Consider the following 15,105-nt stretch of genomic DNA (forward strand, 5'->3'; position numbering starts at 1 on the left):
GAATTGTCAATCTCATCTCTAGATTGAAAGCTCCTGCCACGGAACTGAGTTTTAATTCAAACTCCTTATCTTCTAATCACAATGCTTGAAGTAGAAGTGAAATTACATACATGCTATGCAATGGAATATAAATGCTAAGTTAATTCCAAGGGTTTTCTGGTCTTATGATTAAGGTGAAGGTTTTAGTGCAACTAACATGCACCCTCCTACTCTTCACCTACAAATTCACATACCGTGAGAGATCCGTTTTGTGTGCTAGGTGAGTTGCTACTCTGTTCTCCATGGGCTTGCGTACTTCCATACAGCGTCAGGTTATGCTCACTGGTCTGGCCGGCATAGTCCTGAGTGTGTGGCACTCCATATTCTGTGGGAATTCCGTTCTGTGGAGGTGGTGGGAACGGGATGGTAGTAAAAGGCTGGACCATTGCGTCAGGAGTTGTTGTTGGCTCCTGGTTACCCTGGAACAAGCAATGAAGAGAGAAAAGAGGAAAAAGAGTGACTTACTTAAATCCTCATTAGGGATAATTGGTTTAAAGTGAGTATAAAGAATTCTCTGAATATTCTCTCACTGCATAGATAAATAGAAGGAACACTTACTGACCCAGGATTAGGGATGAATTTGTTTTATATATAAATAGATGCACATACATACCCCTACTTAGTCAATTTGTGGATAATAGACAAGCTAAGACCATATTAAAATTGACTAGATAACAAGAGATCAAAAACTTCCCTTTAAATCAAGTTTTTAAAAAATTGCTAGGAAATTTCTCACATAAGAGATGATTAGTTTGCCTAAGCATGCACAGGCTCTGGGTTCAATTCCAGTACCATCTCATCTCCCAAACTGCAAAATCAGTCTGGGTCATTAGTATGTTTTTAAAGTAATTCTCTAATTCTTTTTCTTAGAAAGAAACCAAAGGGGAACAAATCAATTTCCTTAAAATTACAATTCACAGCAATGGTGGAACTGGAGAACAACATTGTAAAGTCTTAAAACCAGACAACAAATTTTTAGAGCACTGAATTCCAAAGAAAATATTTTTTAAATTAATCTTTAGATAGCAAGGCAGAGATTTATTTAAATCTTGGATACTAGGTTAATAATAATAAAAATACTTTAATTAAAAATATCAGAAACAGACAAAACCTTCCCAGACCAAAAAGAACATGGGCTGTTCTTCATAATTACTGTTGGCATTATAAGATGAGCCACATAGCAAGTACCCTCCTGTGGCATCCATTTCCAGATGCTTATACCTGGGATCCAGAATGATATCTGAAATATCAATAAAGAAGATTAAGATGCTTGCCTAGCACTGGCAAGGCAAACCCCAGCACTGGGGAGGTGGGAGGGCCTGCAGTAACTATGGGAAACTGTTATAGGTCATTCTGACTCCAAGGTCTTTCTCACTTCTGTTCCATCTCCAAGTTCATATACAAAAGAGGGGAATCTTGTGTTACATACTTTTCAAAGCCTTCACTATCCTACCTTCTCATCAACCTTTCATTTAGTAGATAAAAATAAGAGCTATTATTTTACTGAGGACACATAAGTCTACAAAGTCTTGGGCAACTATCTTTCTGGAAATAGTTGGCGGAGCTGGTCAAAGGTTTCAAAATGTTGGAACTTAGATAAAGTTTCCCTATGTGTTAGACATTAAAACATTAGTGATCAAGGAAAATCTGGGTTTACATCACTTGGTTTCCTCCCAGTTGTGAGCCTCATGTCTTTCAAGCAAGGAAGTAATCATTCCCCTTCCCCTGTCTCCTTGGTCTCAATCACCCACCTTTCCCCTCAGCTCAAGAGGCAACTCTCTAACCAATGAGAGCTGCAGGAACCTGCACTTTTTGCATTTTCTGAACATCACTCCAGGCATTCACCCTTAATCTGATGCCATTAAATGCGTACTATCTCAAACAAATGAATTCAAAGCTGCAATACTACAATCGATTATTTTGTGCAAAACAACATAAAAATCTATAAATGAAAAAATACATGATTGTGGATTGGAAGACTTGATAGTCTTAATGTACAGCAATCCCCACAAAACCAATCAAAAGTTACTATTAAAATTTATATGGAAATGCAATGGATCTAGAATAGCCAGAACAATTTTGAAAAAGAACAAAAACTTCAGGACTTAACACTACCTGATTCCAAGACTTACTACAAAGCTATAGTATCAAACTAGTATAACATTGGTTTAAGGATGGACAAGTAGATAAATGAAAAGAATCCAGAAACACATGTGCATATGCTGTCAATGAGGGCACTGAACCAATTCAACGGGAACAGGAAAATCTTTCTAACAAAGGGATAGCTGAATACTTGATGGAAAAAATAAATAAGCCCTAACTCTACCCCAAATATAAAAAAGTTAACTTGAAAGAAATAGTAGATCTAAATGTAAGAACTAGAACTATAAAACTTCTAGAAACATACAAGAAAATCTTCACAACTCTGGAATAACTTAGCATATAAAAAGCAAGAACCATTAAAAATTGATAAATTGAACATACCAAAATTAAACAACTGCTCTTTGAAAGATACCAATAAGATAATAAAAAGACAAGACAGATACTGGGAGACAATATTCACAATACCTACATCTAACAAAGGACATATACCCAAAATTTATAAAGCACTGTTATATCATAATAAAACATTTTTTAACAAATAGGCTAAAGACTTGGTAGCTACTTTCCACAAAAAGATTTACAAATGGGCAGAAAATACATGAATGGGTGAGGATAAACATTAGCCATCAGAGACATGAAACTAAAACAAAAATGAGATACCATTCCACTACTGTTAAGTGGCTAAAATAAAAGACTTAAAACATCAAATGTGGACAAGGATGTAGTGAGGAACTCTCGCACACTGCTTGTGGACATGTAAAATGTATATCCACTTTACAGAAATGTTTTGCTGTTTCATGAAGTCAAAATATTCTCCTGGGCACAGTGGCACATGCTTGTAAACCTACTACCTTGTAATCCTCCCTCACTTGGGAAGCTGAGGCAAGAGGATGGCAAATTTAAGGCCAGCCTCAGCAACTTAGTGAGATCCTGTCCCAAAACAAAAAGCCAAAAGGGCTGGTGATGAAGCTCCATGAGTTCAATCCCCAGTACCACAAAGGTACCAAAAACATCTGTACAGGAATGTTCTTGGAAACCTCATTCATAATAGCCCTAACTGAAAACAACTGTACTTCAACAAGAGAATAGGTAAAGAAAGTGTAGGCTATTCATCAAATGGAATGCTCCTTGAAAGGTGGATAAATCTTCACACTGTGTTAAATGAAGAAAGTGGATACAAAAAATTACATACTATATAATTCCACTCATAGAAGTCCAAGATATGAAAATTTAATCCGTGGGACAGACATGGGAAAATACTTGCCTCTGTTGAGGGATGGGGGAATCATTGGCTGAAATCTGATACACTGGAACATTCTGCTGTGATGGGTGGAGGTTACACAGATTCATCCAATTGTTAAACTCATTAAACTAAATATCTGACATATGTTATTGTATCTTAATTACACCAGAAAAGAAAAATAAGATAATAAAAAGTCACTGATAAACATAATAAGCTATGAAATACTTATGTCACAGTTATTAACAAAAGATAACTGCACCCATCATTATTTTATTTAATAAATGATAAAATAATACAAATGGAAATAAAAATCATAAAGAGACCAGGTATCCTCACATTGTAATATATCCTCACATATATATTTTGAAATGTCAAAAGACTCAACTACATACAAAGTAGATTAATACAACATTCTTAAGATTTGTTATATAACTATTTTAAAATAGCAGTAAACAGTTATTCAAAATAGCGACAAAAAAATTTGTAACATACAATATGTAAAATAAAACAAGAATAAAAGATGTTTTGAAGGAACACTTAACGCAAAAATGTTAAATCATTCCCAAAATAAAATGTACACACCTAATATCGTTCCTTGTCAGAAACAAATGATGTCTGGGAAAGAAAGTGGACAAAATATTTTTCTAATTTGTAATTTCTAATTTGTAGATGGAATACTATTAAGAAAGTTCAAGGAAAAAAAAGGTAAATTTGAAAAGAGACATGCTTTATGATATATTAAACCTTGGCATAAAACTACTGTACTTAAACAGTAAGAATACACAAAGTGATCAAGGGAATACTGATAATCCTCAACAGTTCAAGTTTATATGGAAAATTAGTAGAAGATATTTATGTTGCCATTTGCAAAAGTTGAACACTTCCCAGCAAAAAAAAAATATATATAAGCCCCCCAGCTTATCTGCCATGCCAGAAAAATTCCTGAAGAATAAAACCTAATATAACAACTAAAACTGGGAAATACAGGAATACTTGGGAGTATAACTGGGATGTGGGAAGTTTTTAAAACAGTAAACCTAAAACCCAGACAGGGGGTGGGAAGGTGGGGGGATGGGGGGAACATGACAGCTTTGGTTACATTGGTAAGGAAGAAAAGAAAAGAGGGAGGGGAAAGGGAGAAAAGCAGGGGGAGAAGTGAATTTTGAAGTCAAATGAAAAAAATCAACTGGGATAAAATATCAGCAACAGGTAAGACAGACACTGACTGGGTTATTACCACTAATGGAAGAGTGAGTTATACAAGTTAACCAGACAAGACACTCACACATGCACAGAAGCACACATATCCTGCAGCAGAAAAAGAGGCAAAGGATATAACAACAATTCATAGAAGATGAAATACAAATGGTAATATAATAAAAATGTTCGACTTCAGTAATAGCCATGGAAATATACATGAACATCAAAATAAGTCCAATTTCTTTAGTCATCAGCAAAAAAATTTAAGTAGCTTTACTGAGGTATAACTGTCATGTAATAAACTATCTACTTATCTGTAGTACACAATTTTGCAAGTTTCAGTATATATACATGTATTCTCATGATCATCACCAAGCAAGATAGTAAACATTTTTTCAAAACTCCCAAGTTTTCTCATGCCCCTAATAAGCATGTACTACTTTTACAAGACATACAAAATACACTGTGTTTTAATATCAAAGAGAATAACAAAAGTACAATCAATAACAGGAAGTCAATATGCTGCAGCAGTGAATTACTACTCTCAAGAAAACCTCTGTAACATACCTGGAGACAAAAATTCCTGTCTTCTATAAAAAGTTAACAGCCTCAGCTGTATCCAGTATTTAAAAATCATTTCTACTTGGTACTAAGGATTGCTTTCCATAAAAATCTTCCTTTTAGTTCTAAAATTATGCTATGAAAACATTAAAAAGTTTATTCATAAAATTTCTCAGGGAAAACGTCTCTTTTGGTCTCCCATCACTATATAAGTTCTTTTCATTACCTCTAGGTCAGGATACCATACATGATTTCTCCTTAGCTAAGGATTGCTAAGAGGCAAATAAAATGATTCTCTCCCTTCTCCTCCAAATCATCTGGTGCTCCGTCTGTATCTATCCAGCCATATGGTGTTATTACTTCAGTGGTCCTCACAGGATTCGTGGCCAAAGCCTGATACGAAAATGAATTCAAATTCAGTGGCTGGCTGGCTGATGGTGTAGGAGCACAGCAGGTGCTGTGGACCGCACAAGCAAACTCCAGGTGTCAAGATCACTTTGGAGGAAGGAGTCCACTAAGTAGCTGCTAAAGGCACCATTTCCAGGACAGGATTAACACAGCCAAGGGGACGTGCTCCAGCCTCCACTCAACCACCTCAGTCCTGCTGGGAATGAGACTGCACACAAGTACATGGTACGAATTCTCCCACAGGGGCAGTCTTGACAGAGCTGGCTCAGCCAACTGAATAAACCACGTCACTTAGCAGTGGGAGATGGGGAGAAAGGTAAAAACATTTTACGACCCACTTGTAGCCTCCTACTTTGCACAGAAATGCAAGCCAGCTGAGACCCTGTGTTCTTAGGAACACAAATCTCCACCAGGAAGTCAAGGATACTGGTTACTTACAGAAGTGTTTTGTTACTTATAGAAATGCTTTCTGAAGTTGAAATTTTAACAAACAATTAAAATGTAACAAAAGTCATGTATATACATTAAGAGAATAAATTTGAGATAGAAGTGATTTCACATTTTACCTCATTTATTCTGCAAAGTCTGAATATTCCCCCAACACACACATGTTAAAACAATTTCAAATTTCCATTAGATTTCTATGCCGTATTCCACAGTTCTAAGTTTAGAAGAGAAGTACAATAGCTCTCAGACAACCTATGTGATAACAGTCCACATGATTATTTCCAGACATGAATTTAAACTCTGTTGATGTTTTTAAAAAAAATGTTTTTTGTCTTTAATACTATAGGCCAAGCAGCTTACATACATCTTGCTTGAGAGAAATACATCATTAACTTTCTCTACTGTGTCCACAAGGCTGGACACAGTAACTCTTCCCCTTAACATAGACGTCTAAACACTTTCTTTCACCTTTGGTTAGAAGCAATTCCTTCAGCTCTTGCATTTGCATAGCATTTAGCTTGGACCACAAATGTGTACAAGACAATGCGTACAAGACGTTTAAAATCAAAGCCTAGGGGTTGGGGTTGTAGCTCAGTGAAGAGTGCTTGCCTAGCACGTGTGAGGGACTGGGTTTGATCCTCAGCACCACATAAAAGTAAATAAATAAATACAGGTTAAAAAAGAGAATGTTTTTTAAAAAAAATTCAAAGTCTAATATGCCACATATCCAAATGTGTATTTTACCACCCTATTAGAGTGAAGGTTCATTATGACAGGCGGGGGCTGTCCTGTACAATGTAGAAACCCACTGATGCCTAATAATGGTTAAGTGCTTAATAAACATTTATTAAATAAAGGAATAGCAAAATAGAAAGTCATAGGTGTGCAAATTGCTTTGCTTGACTACAGTAAAGAATAACAAGGAATAATATATAATGACGCAAATGTTATCTTCTAATGATAATCAAGTTGGAGAAGACTGGCGATAGGAAGAAAGAGTACCATTAGGAAAGAAAAGAATCAACGTTTAAGTGTTTGTGCTTTCTGTACATGATTTCATTTCATCTTACAAGCAGGATTTAAGAGCGGTGACCTGCTGCAAGTGAAAACCAGATTGTAACTATTAATGTAAGTTTTTCAAGAAAGACAACCTTCTTCTTTAAATCACAGTAACAGAGGCAATCCATGTCATACGGTCTTCTGGTGTATGATCTGAAATATACTCAATGTTTCCATTCTGAATTACAATGTAAGTTGAGCATAACTAATTTGAAAATTCAAAATCTGAAACGCTCTGAAATCTGAAACTTTTTGACTGTGGACATGATGCTCAAAGTTTCAGGCTCTGGAGCATTTCTGATTTCAGATTTTCCAATCCGGGGTGCACGTCTGGTATTTAAAAATCCCAATAAACTAATAACAAAATATTCAGTATTTTTTAAAGTCTAAAAATAGCCAACTTAAACAATACACTATTTGTATAATGGGTTTTTTTTTTTCCCCCTTCAAAACTTAAATAACTTAGGGGTAGGGCTGTACAGTAAGAGTGTTTTTCTTTTACTCACCTCAACAAAGTTTCACAGTCCGAACACACAGAGCAGACAGTGTCAGTGTCTAACAATCCAGAAAATATCTCTGGTAAAAAGTACCTTAGATAAAAGTAATGCATTTTCTTTTTATAATAAATATAAATTATACCTATAGAGACAATATTAGACAAAACTTGTGGGTAAATTTGAAATTTGGAGGAAAAAAATCTATATACAAAGTCTGTATGTAGGCTCCAATTTTTAGATTCAGGTAGAACTCTAAATTCATTTTTTACTTGGATGCCTGGAACTTAGAGATGGCTGGGGTCCCAAAGAGGCTCACAAAACCAGATAATTATAAAAACAATTCTAGGGCTAGGGTTGTGGAGTACTTGCCTAGCATGTGTGAGGCATTGGGTTGGATTCTCAGCACTGCATGTAAATAAAATAAAGGTTCACTGACAACTGAAAAAATATTTTAAAAAATTCTAGTAATAGAAAAACCTCTCAACTCTGAAATACTAAATTTTTAAATTTTTTTATTAAAATTTTTTTTTATTTTTATGAAATACTAAATTTAAGTGAAGTGATAGCTAATTCCAAGTAAAGGGTTCAGGGACAATATACTACTGCTTCAGTCTCAGATTACTGACCCCCACAATACAAAATCACTTCCTCTGCTCACAACTCATCTTTTCCCTTGTTCCTTCAGAGCAGAGAGGCCAGTATTTTATTGTATTTAACAACCACTTGGGGGAAAATGTTAAAATGCAAATGTCAAGATTCTCTCCCCACAGGTTAGCATTCAGCGGGGCACTGATGCTTTTGGTACAGGCAGTCTGGGTACCACACCTGAGAACACTCCTTCAGAGGCTTTGGCTGACAGGGTGCCTCCAGCAGAGGCCCTGAAGCACCTCCACTGCTAGGAGAGGCGCAGATCAGGGAGGGTACATGCTCTATGAGGAAGGTGCTACAGGCTAGAAACCCGTGTCTGGAAAGGAGAGGATGCCCTGCTTATATGGAATTTACAGAAGAGAAAAAACACTATTTTTTCTTTCAAAAGCACAAATCTAGTGAAATGTAGACTTAACAAAGAACACTTTCAGAGTGGGTATAACTAAAGAACTGGGATCCGAAGTGTGTGTTGCTGCCCTGTGAGGGGAGATGGAGTGCAGGAAGGGCTAACGTAATCTTAAGCTCTTATAAACAGGCAATAAATAACATGAAAATTAAACAGGCAATACGACATACTTTACTTTCATGCTTAGAATGAAAATAAATGACTAAAGCTGGTCAACGGCTAGTACAGGCTTGGCAGACAAGAATACTGCAAACCTGTCTCCAAAACACTTGTCTTCAAAACAAAAGACACCCACGCGCCTCTTCTGAATTAGAAAAGTCAAACCAATCCCCTCCCTCCCCCAAAGCCGAGTTCTGTCATCTCTCACAGCAATGAATATTTAAACAGGAAAATAAATATTTCAGAGCAAAGTCATTCAAACCAATAGTCTATTAGGTTAAAAGTTACAAACCCTATAATAGTCTTAATGTCTCCAACCTTTTAAAAGCTCTTCTATTTCTCCTTAAAGCAGTACTTTGAACCTCAAACATCCATGAATCACATCGTCCACCAAACAAGCAACTGCCGGAGTTGCTCTGCCTGGCTTCCTGCTTCCGTGGAAGCAACCAATGCTTACATGTCTGCCCTTGCCAATTCATTAGTGATTTATGCCATCCAAGGTTGATTAATTTTTTCTCAACCAAACTTTTCACTACAATTTACTCTTTATTTTGTCTTCATGGATAATTAATTTTACACATCTCATATGTTAAAATGAAATATTCTTAAAAACAGTCATAACTCTGGGTAAGAATAAAACACTTTACAGTGTCTTCCAAATTATAAAATATTTAATTATGCTTAATGGATTTTATGTTGGGTATTCTATTACAGTGAAGTTCTTTAAAATGGGAAATTCATGAGATATCTATATTGTAACAGACAAAAACTTTCCCTATTCCCTTCCTAGGGATTATAATCATGATTACATGGTGACCTGACTATCCTCTAAGTGCTTCATAAGTTAAGCCAATCAGGGACTGAATCACGGACTGAATCTTTATCTGAGTTTCCTCATGAAGAAAGGATGATCTTTAGGGAATGCTTGTGAACCTGATTACCTGCTTCTTTTTATAGAATTCTTTTCTCAATAGCTGTATCAACTCTGCAAGAAGTTATAATATAAACAAACACTTGAAAAGAGTCATTAGCATTCTAAAAAATACACAGAATAACTGAAAGGCTACATATGAGAGTCCATGTTATGTGCTATGGGAAAGAAAAAGAAAAATGTCTCTGCTGTCAGCCAACACTCACCAGGCTATAAAAAAAACTTTGTTTTAATATTTCTCCTTTCTTAGCCTCAAACTAATTTTCCAAGCAACTGCCAGAATGATCTTTCTAAAATAAATTTAAATCTAATGTTGTTAATTAATCCTCTTCCCAAAACCCTACAACCTCCAGTCTAAACAACTTTATATGGAAGTCACAACTTGGTACACTTTACCTGGTCAGCTTCAATTCTTTCTTGTTCGATTCTTCGATGTTTACTGAGCACTTGTCTAGTTAGACACTGTTTTCTGATGGTAACAACACTGATTAGTAAGACAAAGTCCCTGTCCTTATGGAGGTTACTTTCTAGTAGGGAGAGAAAAATAATCAACAGACAAACAAAACACTAAACAGATGGTGTGCTATGAGGGAAAACACAGTAAGAAAGAGGACAGCGAGTATTGGGGCTGCAGGGAGATTTCTATTTTCTACAGGGTAGTCAGGGAAGGTAACATTTGATCAGATCCCTTGAGGAATTAGGGCAGCAAGCCATGTGTATATCTGGATCGAAGAGCACCCCAGACAAAGGGAAAATAAGTGAAAAGACCCAAAGGCCAAGACATGTTCAACCTAATTAATTAGATTTCATCCTTTTTCTAAATGCACGTTAAGAGATCATTGATAGTTATTTCTAGGGTGTGTCCCGTATTTCATTTCTTCTTTTTAAGTTTTATTTTTATCAAATTTATACATGCGCATGGCAACAAATGAAAGAGGCAGAGAAGAGCTTATGATGAAAGGCAGCCATGGCCTAGCCTTCACTCATCAGTGCTCTGGGAAGTGACCCTCTTAATATTGGCTTAAGAGGCAGAGGGCCCAGGGTTCCAGGCTGCACTCGGGCTAGTGACTCACCTGGCTTCCAGACCTAGGGCAACACACCATTCAGCACAGATCTGCACACTCCTGAGGAGGCCACTGAGGATTAGCTGGACACAAACTTACCAGCAGGAGGAGGAGAAGATGGGAGGAAACCAGTCCTGAACACCCACTCTGGGTGGGTGAAGCTGGCCAGAGAAGCCCTGGTTCTCCCTGAAGACTCCCTCTGAAACCAAGCAATGAGCAACCTTGTGATGAAGCTTGGGCCAGGCTTTCTACTTTGCTTCACTCTCTTTTTCCTCCTGTTTTCCTGAGAGCTAACCCTCTCACAAAGTGTCAGGAGGTAAGGTTTTGTCTCAGACTCAGTCTTCTAGAGAGCAGGGGCTAAGAAAACGACTGTAAAATATCTTGTCGCCTCCATTTTGCATCCCGATCCTGGGGTCTTAAACCTCTACATCTTGGAGATTTCTCCAACTCTGCTTTCTTGAGAAGTCATTATGTCCTGCATTCTCTACCTGCTCCCTTTTCATTCCACACCTAGTGCTGGTTTTATGGATATATGAGTTATTAGTCAGCTATACTAGTTAGGTTTCCTTAAAGTTCCCAGCTTATTTTTGTTTGTTTGTTTGTTCTAGTCTCTTTCTTGCTCAAAGTCCTCTTGGACTTCTAATGATTCTCATGTTCCAATGACGCAGGCCGAAGATGTGGTTAGCTGGTGTGGGTTTCTGCTAGTCTGTTTTCTGATGAGATCTCTTCCCTGGAATTAAAATACTACTGGGGAGCCCATGTGCTACCAAGAAGAGCATGGCGCTGGTAGGTTTCCTTACAGTGTCACCCCCCTCCAACCTCAAATTTTAGGTGAAAGGCAGGGGTGCCAATATCTAATTCCAAAAGAATTAAATGTCCCCAAACATTCTAATAACTTCTTTAGAGATAAGCAATCATGGCGTTTGGTTTTCCCTTTTTCATGCTGAAGAAAGGGGGCAGCACAGGAGTCACTGGGAAGGGCAGAGGAGGCCATGGCAATCCAGGCAGCAGAGCTGTCCCCATAGAAAAGAGAACCCCTGTCTTCCTTCTCTTTTGCTCACGGGGCCTCCTTAGGGCTCCGGTTGGGTACAGTGGCTTCCATACCACAAGCAGCCTCCATGAATTAACCACTAGGCTTCAGTTCCTCCCCCACGTCACCCATCAGTTGGGTCCCCCTTGCTTTAACTTTTCCAGAAACTTGTTTAACTCTTGCTTGTTAGTAATATCATTCTTTGTCCTTTTCTATTTCTACTAGTTTTTGTACTTCTATACTATTATTTCAGTGGAGTTTTAAAAGAGAAAGCAAATGAAAGCATTTATCATCTTGACTCAAAAATCATGATTTATTTTGTGCTAAAGAAGATCTCAACCATAAGTAAACTCTACAATTCCAGATTTCTTTATAAATTTGAGAAAGGTTAGTGATCTATGAGGCTTACAAAACAGCCCTTTTGGAAGAGATTTGTTAAAAGCAAATCAGAGACGTTTCAAAAGAAAATGAGAAGTGTCTACTACGATTTTGGAAACAGTCCTTGTGCTTATGCTAATAAATTAAACACATTTAGATTATAGGACATAGAGCTACTCAGAGAAGTGCCAGAGCTATGTGCTAAACATGATTCTAAATACCAACAAAATATAAAAGAATTATAGGGTCTGACCACTTTCGGAAAACAAAAGAAAAACAAAAGCAAGTATTTACCAGTTAGAATGCTCAATTCTCCACCTCCCTCTTCTTCATGAACGCAATAGTGGCCAAGATCAGCATGCAGCACACAGGGAGGAAAACAACTCCTGTTACCCCATTTATCTCTAACAAATGGATCAATAAGATATGCAATGGACTCTGATCCTTCAGCCTGGAATGGCAATGCAATACAAACCAGCAATTGCATTATTCAATCCTTTAATACAATGAGGCAAACAAAAAGAAATCTGAGTCCCATATTAGAAGAAATCATCAAAAAGCTATCTTGAGGGCTGGGGTTATGGTTCAGTGGTAGAGCGCTTGCCCAGCAGGCACTGGGTTTGGATTCTCAGTCCTGCAAATAAATAAAGATCCATCAACAACTAAAAAAAAATACATAAATAATTAAAAAAAAAAAAAAGAAAAACCCAAAAGCTACCACGAACGGCTGTTTTATGAAGAGGAAAGCCTGCCTCAGAGTAAGGGAGGAGGTTCAGCTTAAGAAAGGTTTAAAAAAAAAAAAAGGTGGTACAGAAGACTGAACTGCAGAGATCTGAAACCAGTCATCTACACTTTAATGGCTGCTTAGTAAAGAAAACAATGTCATTTCACAGTTCCTGTGAAAGTCAAGTCCATGATCAAAACAACAAAACTTCAAGCATACAAAATAACAAGCCAACAAAAGGGCATATCTATTTCTTCTCCCTTCTTAAATTTTCACCACCTAAAACTTCATTGCCATCATTATCAAATCAACAAGTTGATGTAGCTTCATTCAAGAACAATTCCTTCAGGGCTGGGGTTGTAGCTCAATGGTGGAGTGCTTTCCCTAGCCAGTGTGAGGCACGGTTAGATCCTCAGCGCCACATAAAAATCAATGAATAAAATAAAGGTATCGTGTCCACCTACAACTAAAAATATTTTTTTTAAAAAGAACAATTCTTCAGCAAAGAGTGGCAGATCACGATGCTTGAGGTTTATTTATCTACTCACTTTGAGACTTTCCCTTTCAGGAATAGGAGTACAAGGATCTGCTATTTTAGCCTCTACAGGTTAAACTTTTTTTTGTTTTGACAGTAGCAGGAACAAGAGGTGGGTTATGGAAACATGAGCTCTGGCTCCAGTTCTTCTACTGCCTTGCTGTATGCCTTCGAACTCACTTCTCTGGACCTATATCCTGAATTATAAAATAAAATTCACTTTAGCTCTAAGAATTATGATTCTGTGACAAAGTGCCTTACTTAAGGGATAGATGTGGGAAGAAGTGGGAGGAGGTGAAGAAGAGGGAGGGAGAAGAAGAAACATTAGGTATATTCATTTATACTAAGTATTTTCTTCTGCAATAGAGTCAACAAAATGTCACTAAATAGTTTATATGTTCCCCTGCCCCAAAGAGCTAAGAGCTACTCTAGAGAGCCAACATAGTCAGCCTTTTGCATCCACAAATTCCACACACATGGGTTCAACAAACTACAGATCAAAAATCTTCAGGGGAAGAAACACACACACACACAACTGTGTCTGTACTAAACATGGACAGACTTTTATTTCTTCTCAGCATTCTCTAAACAATAACAACTACATCATAACATTTATATGAAATATAAATATATGAAACAAGAGTACCCAAGACACCATACAGGAGGCAAGGAGTGAGGTAAACCTACAGCTGCCTGGAGAAAGTGTCCCAGCTGTGGCACAGAGGGAGGTAGCCAGGCAAAGCCTGGGGGTCTTCATGAAGTGATGAAACAGAACAAGGAGTCTGGGGAGCTGTGACTGCTGGAATTCACCAGGAGAACACTGGAGAAGAGAAGGCTGCACAGAGAGCCTCGACAGACCATGGAGGGCCCCCCTCCAGACTCAGCTGGGGAATGACAGTTGCATGTCTGCGTGGAACTAGCAGAGGCTGGGAAAGAACACCTGGAAGAAATGGAGGGGATGGTGCCATGAGCTCAAAAGTGCCAGGAACAGAGCAGGTTCTCAACGGCCAGCATGGAAAACCAAAGCTCTCAGAGCATCAGCCACTAAAGGAAGACTCGTCTCAGTAGCAGAAAAAATTAACAAGGGACTAAACAGCTCTTGTCCAGCTAAGCTTAAAAACAGAACCTAAAAGGATGAAATTATTTCTAAGAAACTGAGCTATGCTATAAACTCAAGAATATTTATAAGCCAGGCATTATGGCAACTTAGTAAGACCCTGTCTCAAAATAAAAATAAAATAAAAATGGGGATGTAGCTAAAGGGTAAAGTGCCCCTAAGTTCTATCCCAAGTACTGGGGGAGGATACTTATACAATTAAAAAATTACTTAGCATCCAAAAAGGTAAAGTTCACAATGTCTAGACTCTAATAAAAAATTACCAGGTATGCAAAGAAACAGGAAAATATAAGCTGTAATGATGAGAAAGATAAATCAATTACAAGTGATCTAAAACTAGTACATGTGTTAGGATCAGCAGACAGCCAGGTGTGGTGGCACACATCTGTAACCCCAGCAACTCAGGACACTAAGGCAGGAGGATCAAAGGGCTGCGAATGTAGCTCAATGGTAGAGAGCCCCTGGTTTCAATTCCCAGTGCTACACACATGCACACACAAAAAGAATTAGCAGATATGTACAATAAAATGTCAAGATGCAAATAAATACATATATG

At 37.5% G+C, this 15,105-nt stretch overlaps 1 protein-coding gene across 23 annotated transcripts in view; it reads right to left on the reverse strand.

Annotated features, from left to right (window-relative positions):
* Rbfox2 (RNA binding fox-1 homolog 2) overlaps positions 1–15,105 on the reverse strand; it is a 267,810-nt gene that overhangs the window by 64,591 nt on the left and 188,114 nt on the right. For 21 of the 23 annotated variants that reach the window (XR_007108445.1, XR_007108444.1, XM_047550776.1 and 18 more), the window contains one exon: positions 234–458. Coding sequence is in view for 21 of the 23 variants with exons in the window: in XM_047550776.1 (XP_047406732.1) it covers positions 234–458 (225 nt within the window). In the remaining 2 variants the exon portion in view is untranslated. Of the gene's footprint in view, positions 1–233; positions 459–10,097; positions 10,203–10,864; positions 10,962–15,105 lie in introns of those variants that run through there. The other 2 variants (XM_047550784.1, XM_047550785.1) reach the window with 2 other exon arrangements.

This window comes from Sciurus carolinensis, chromosome 4 (assembly GCF_902686445.1).
Source record: "Sciurus carolinensis chromosome 4, mSciCar1.2, whole genome shotgun sequence".
Lineage (NCBI taxonomy): Eukaryota > Metazoa > Chordata > Mammalia > Rodentia > Sciuridae > Sciurus > Sciurus carolinensis.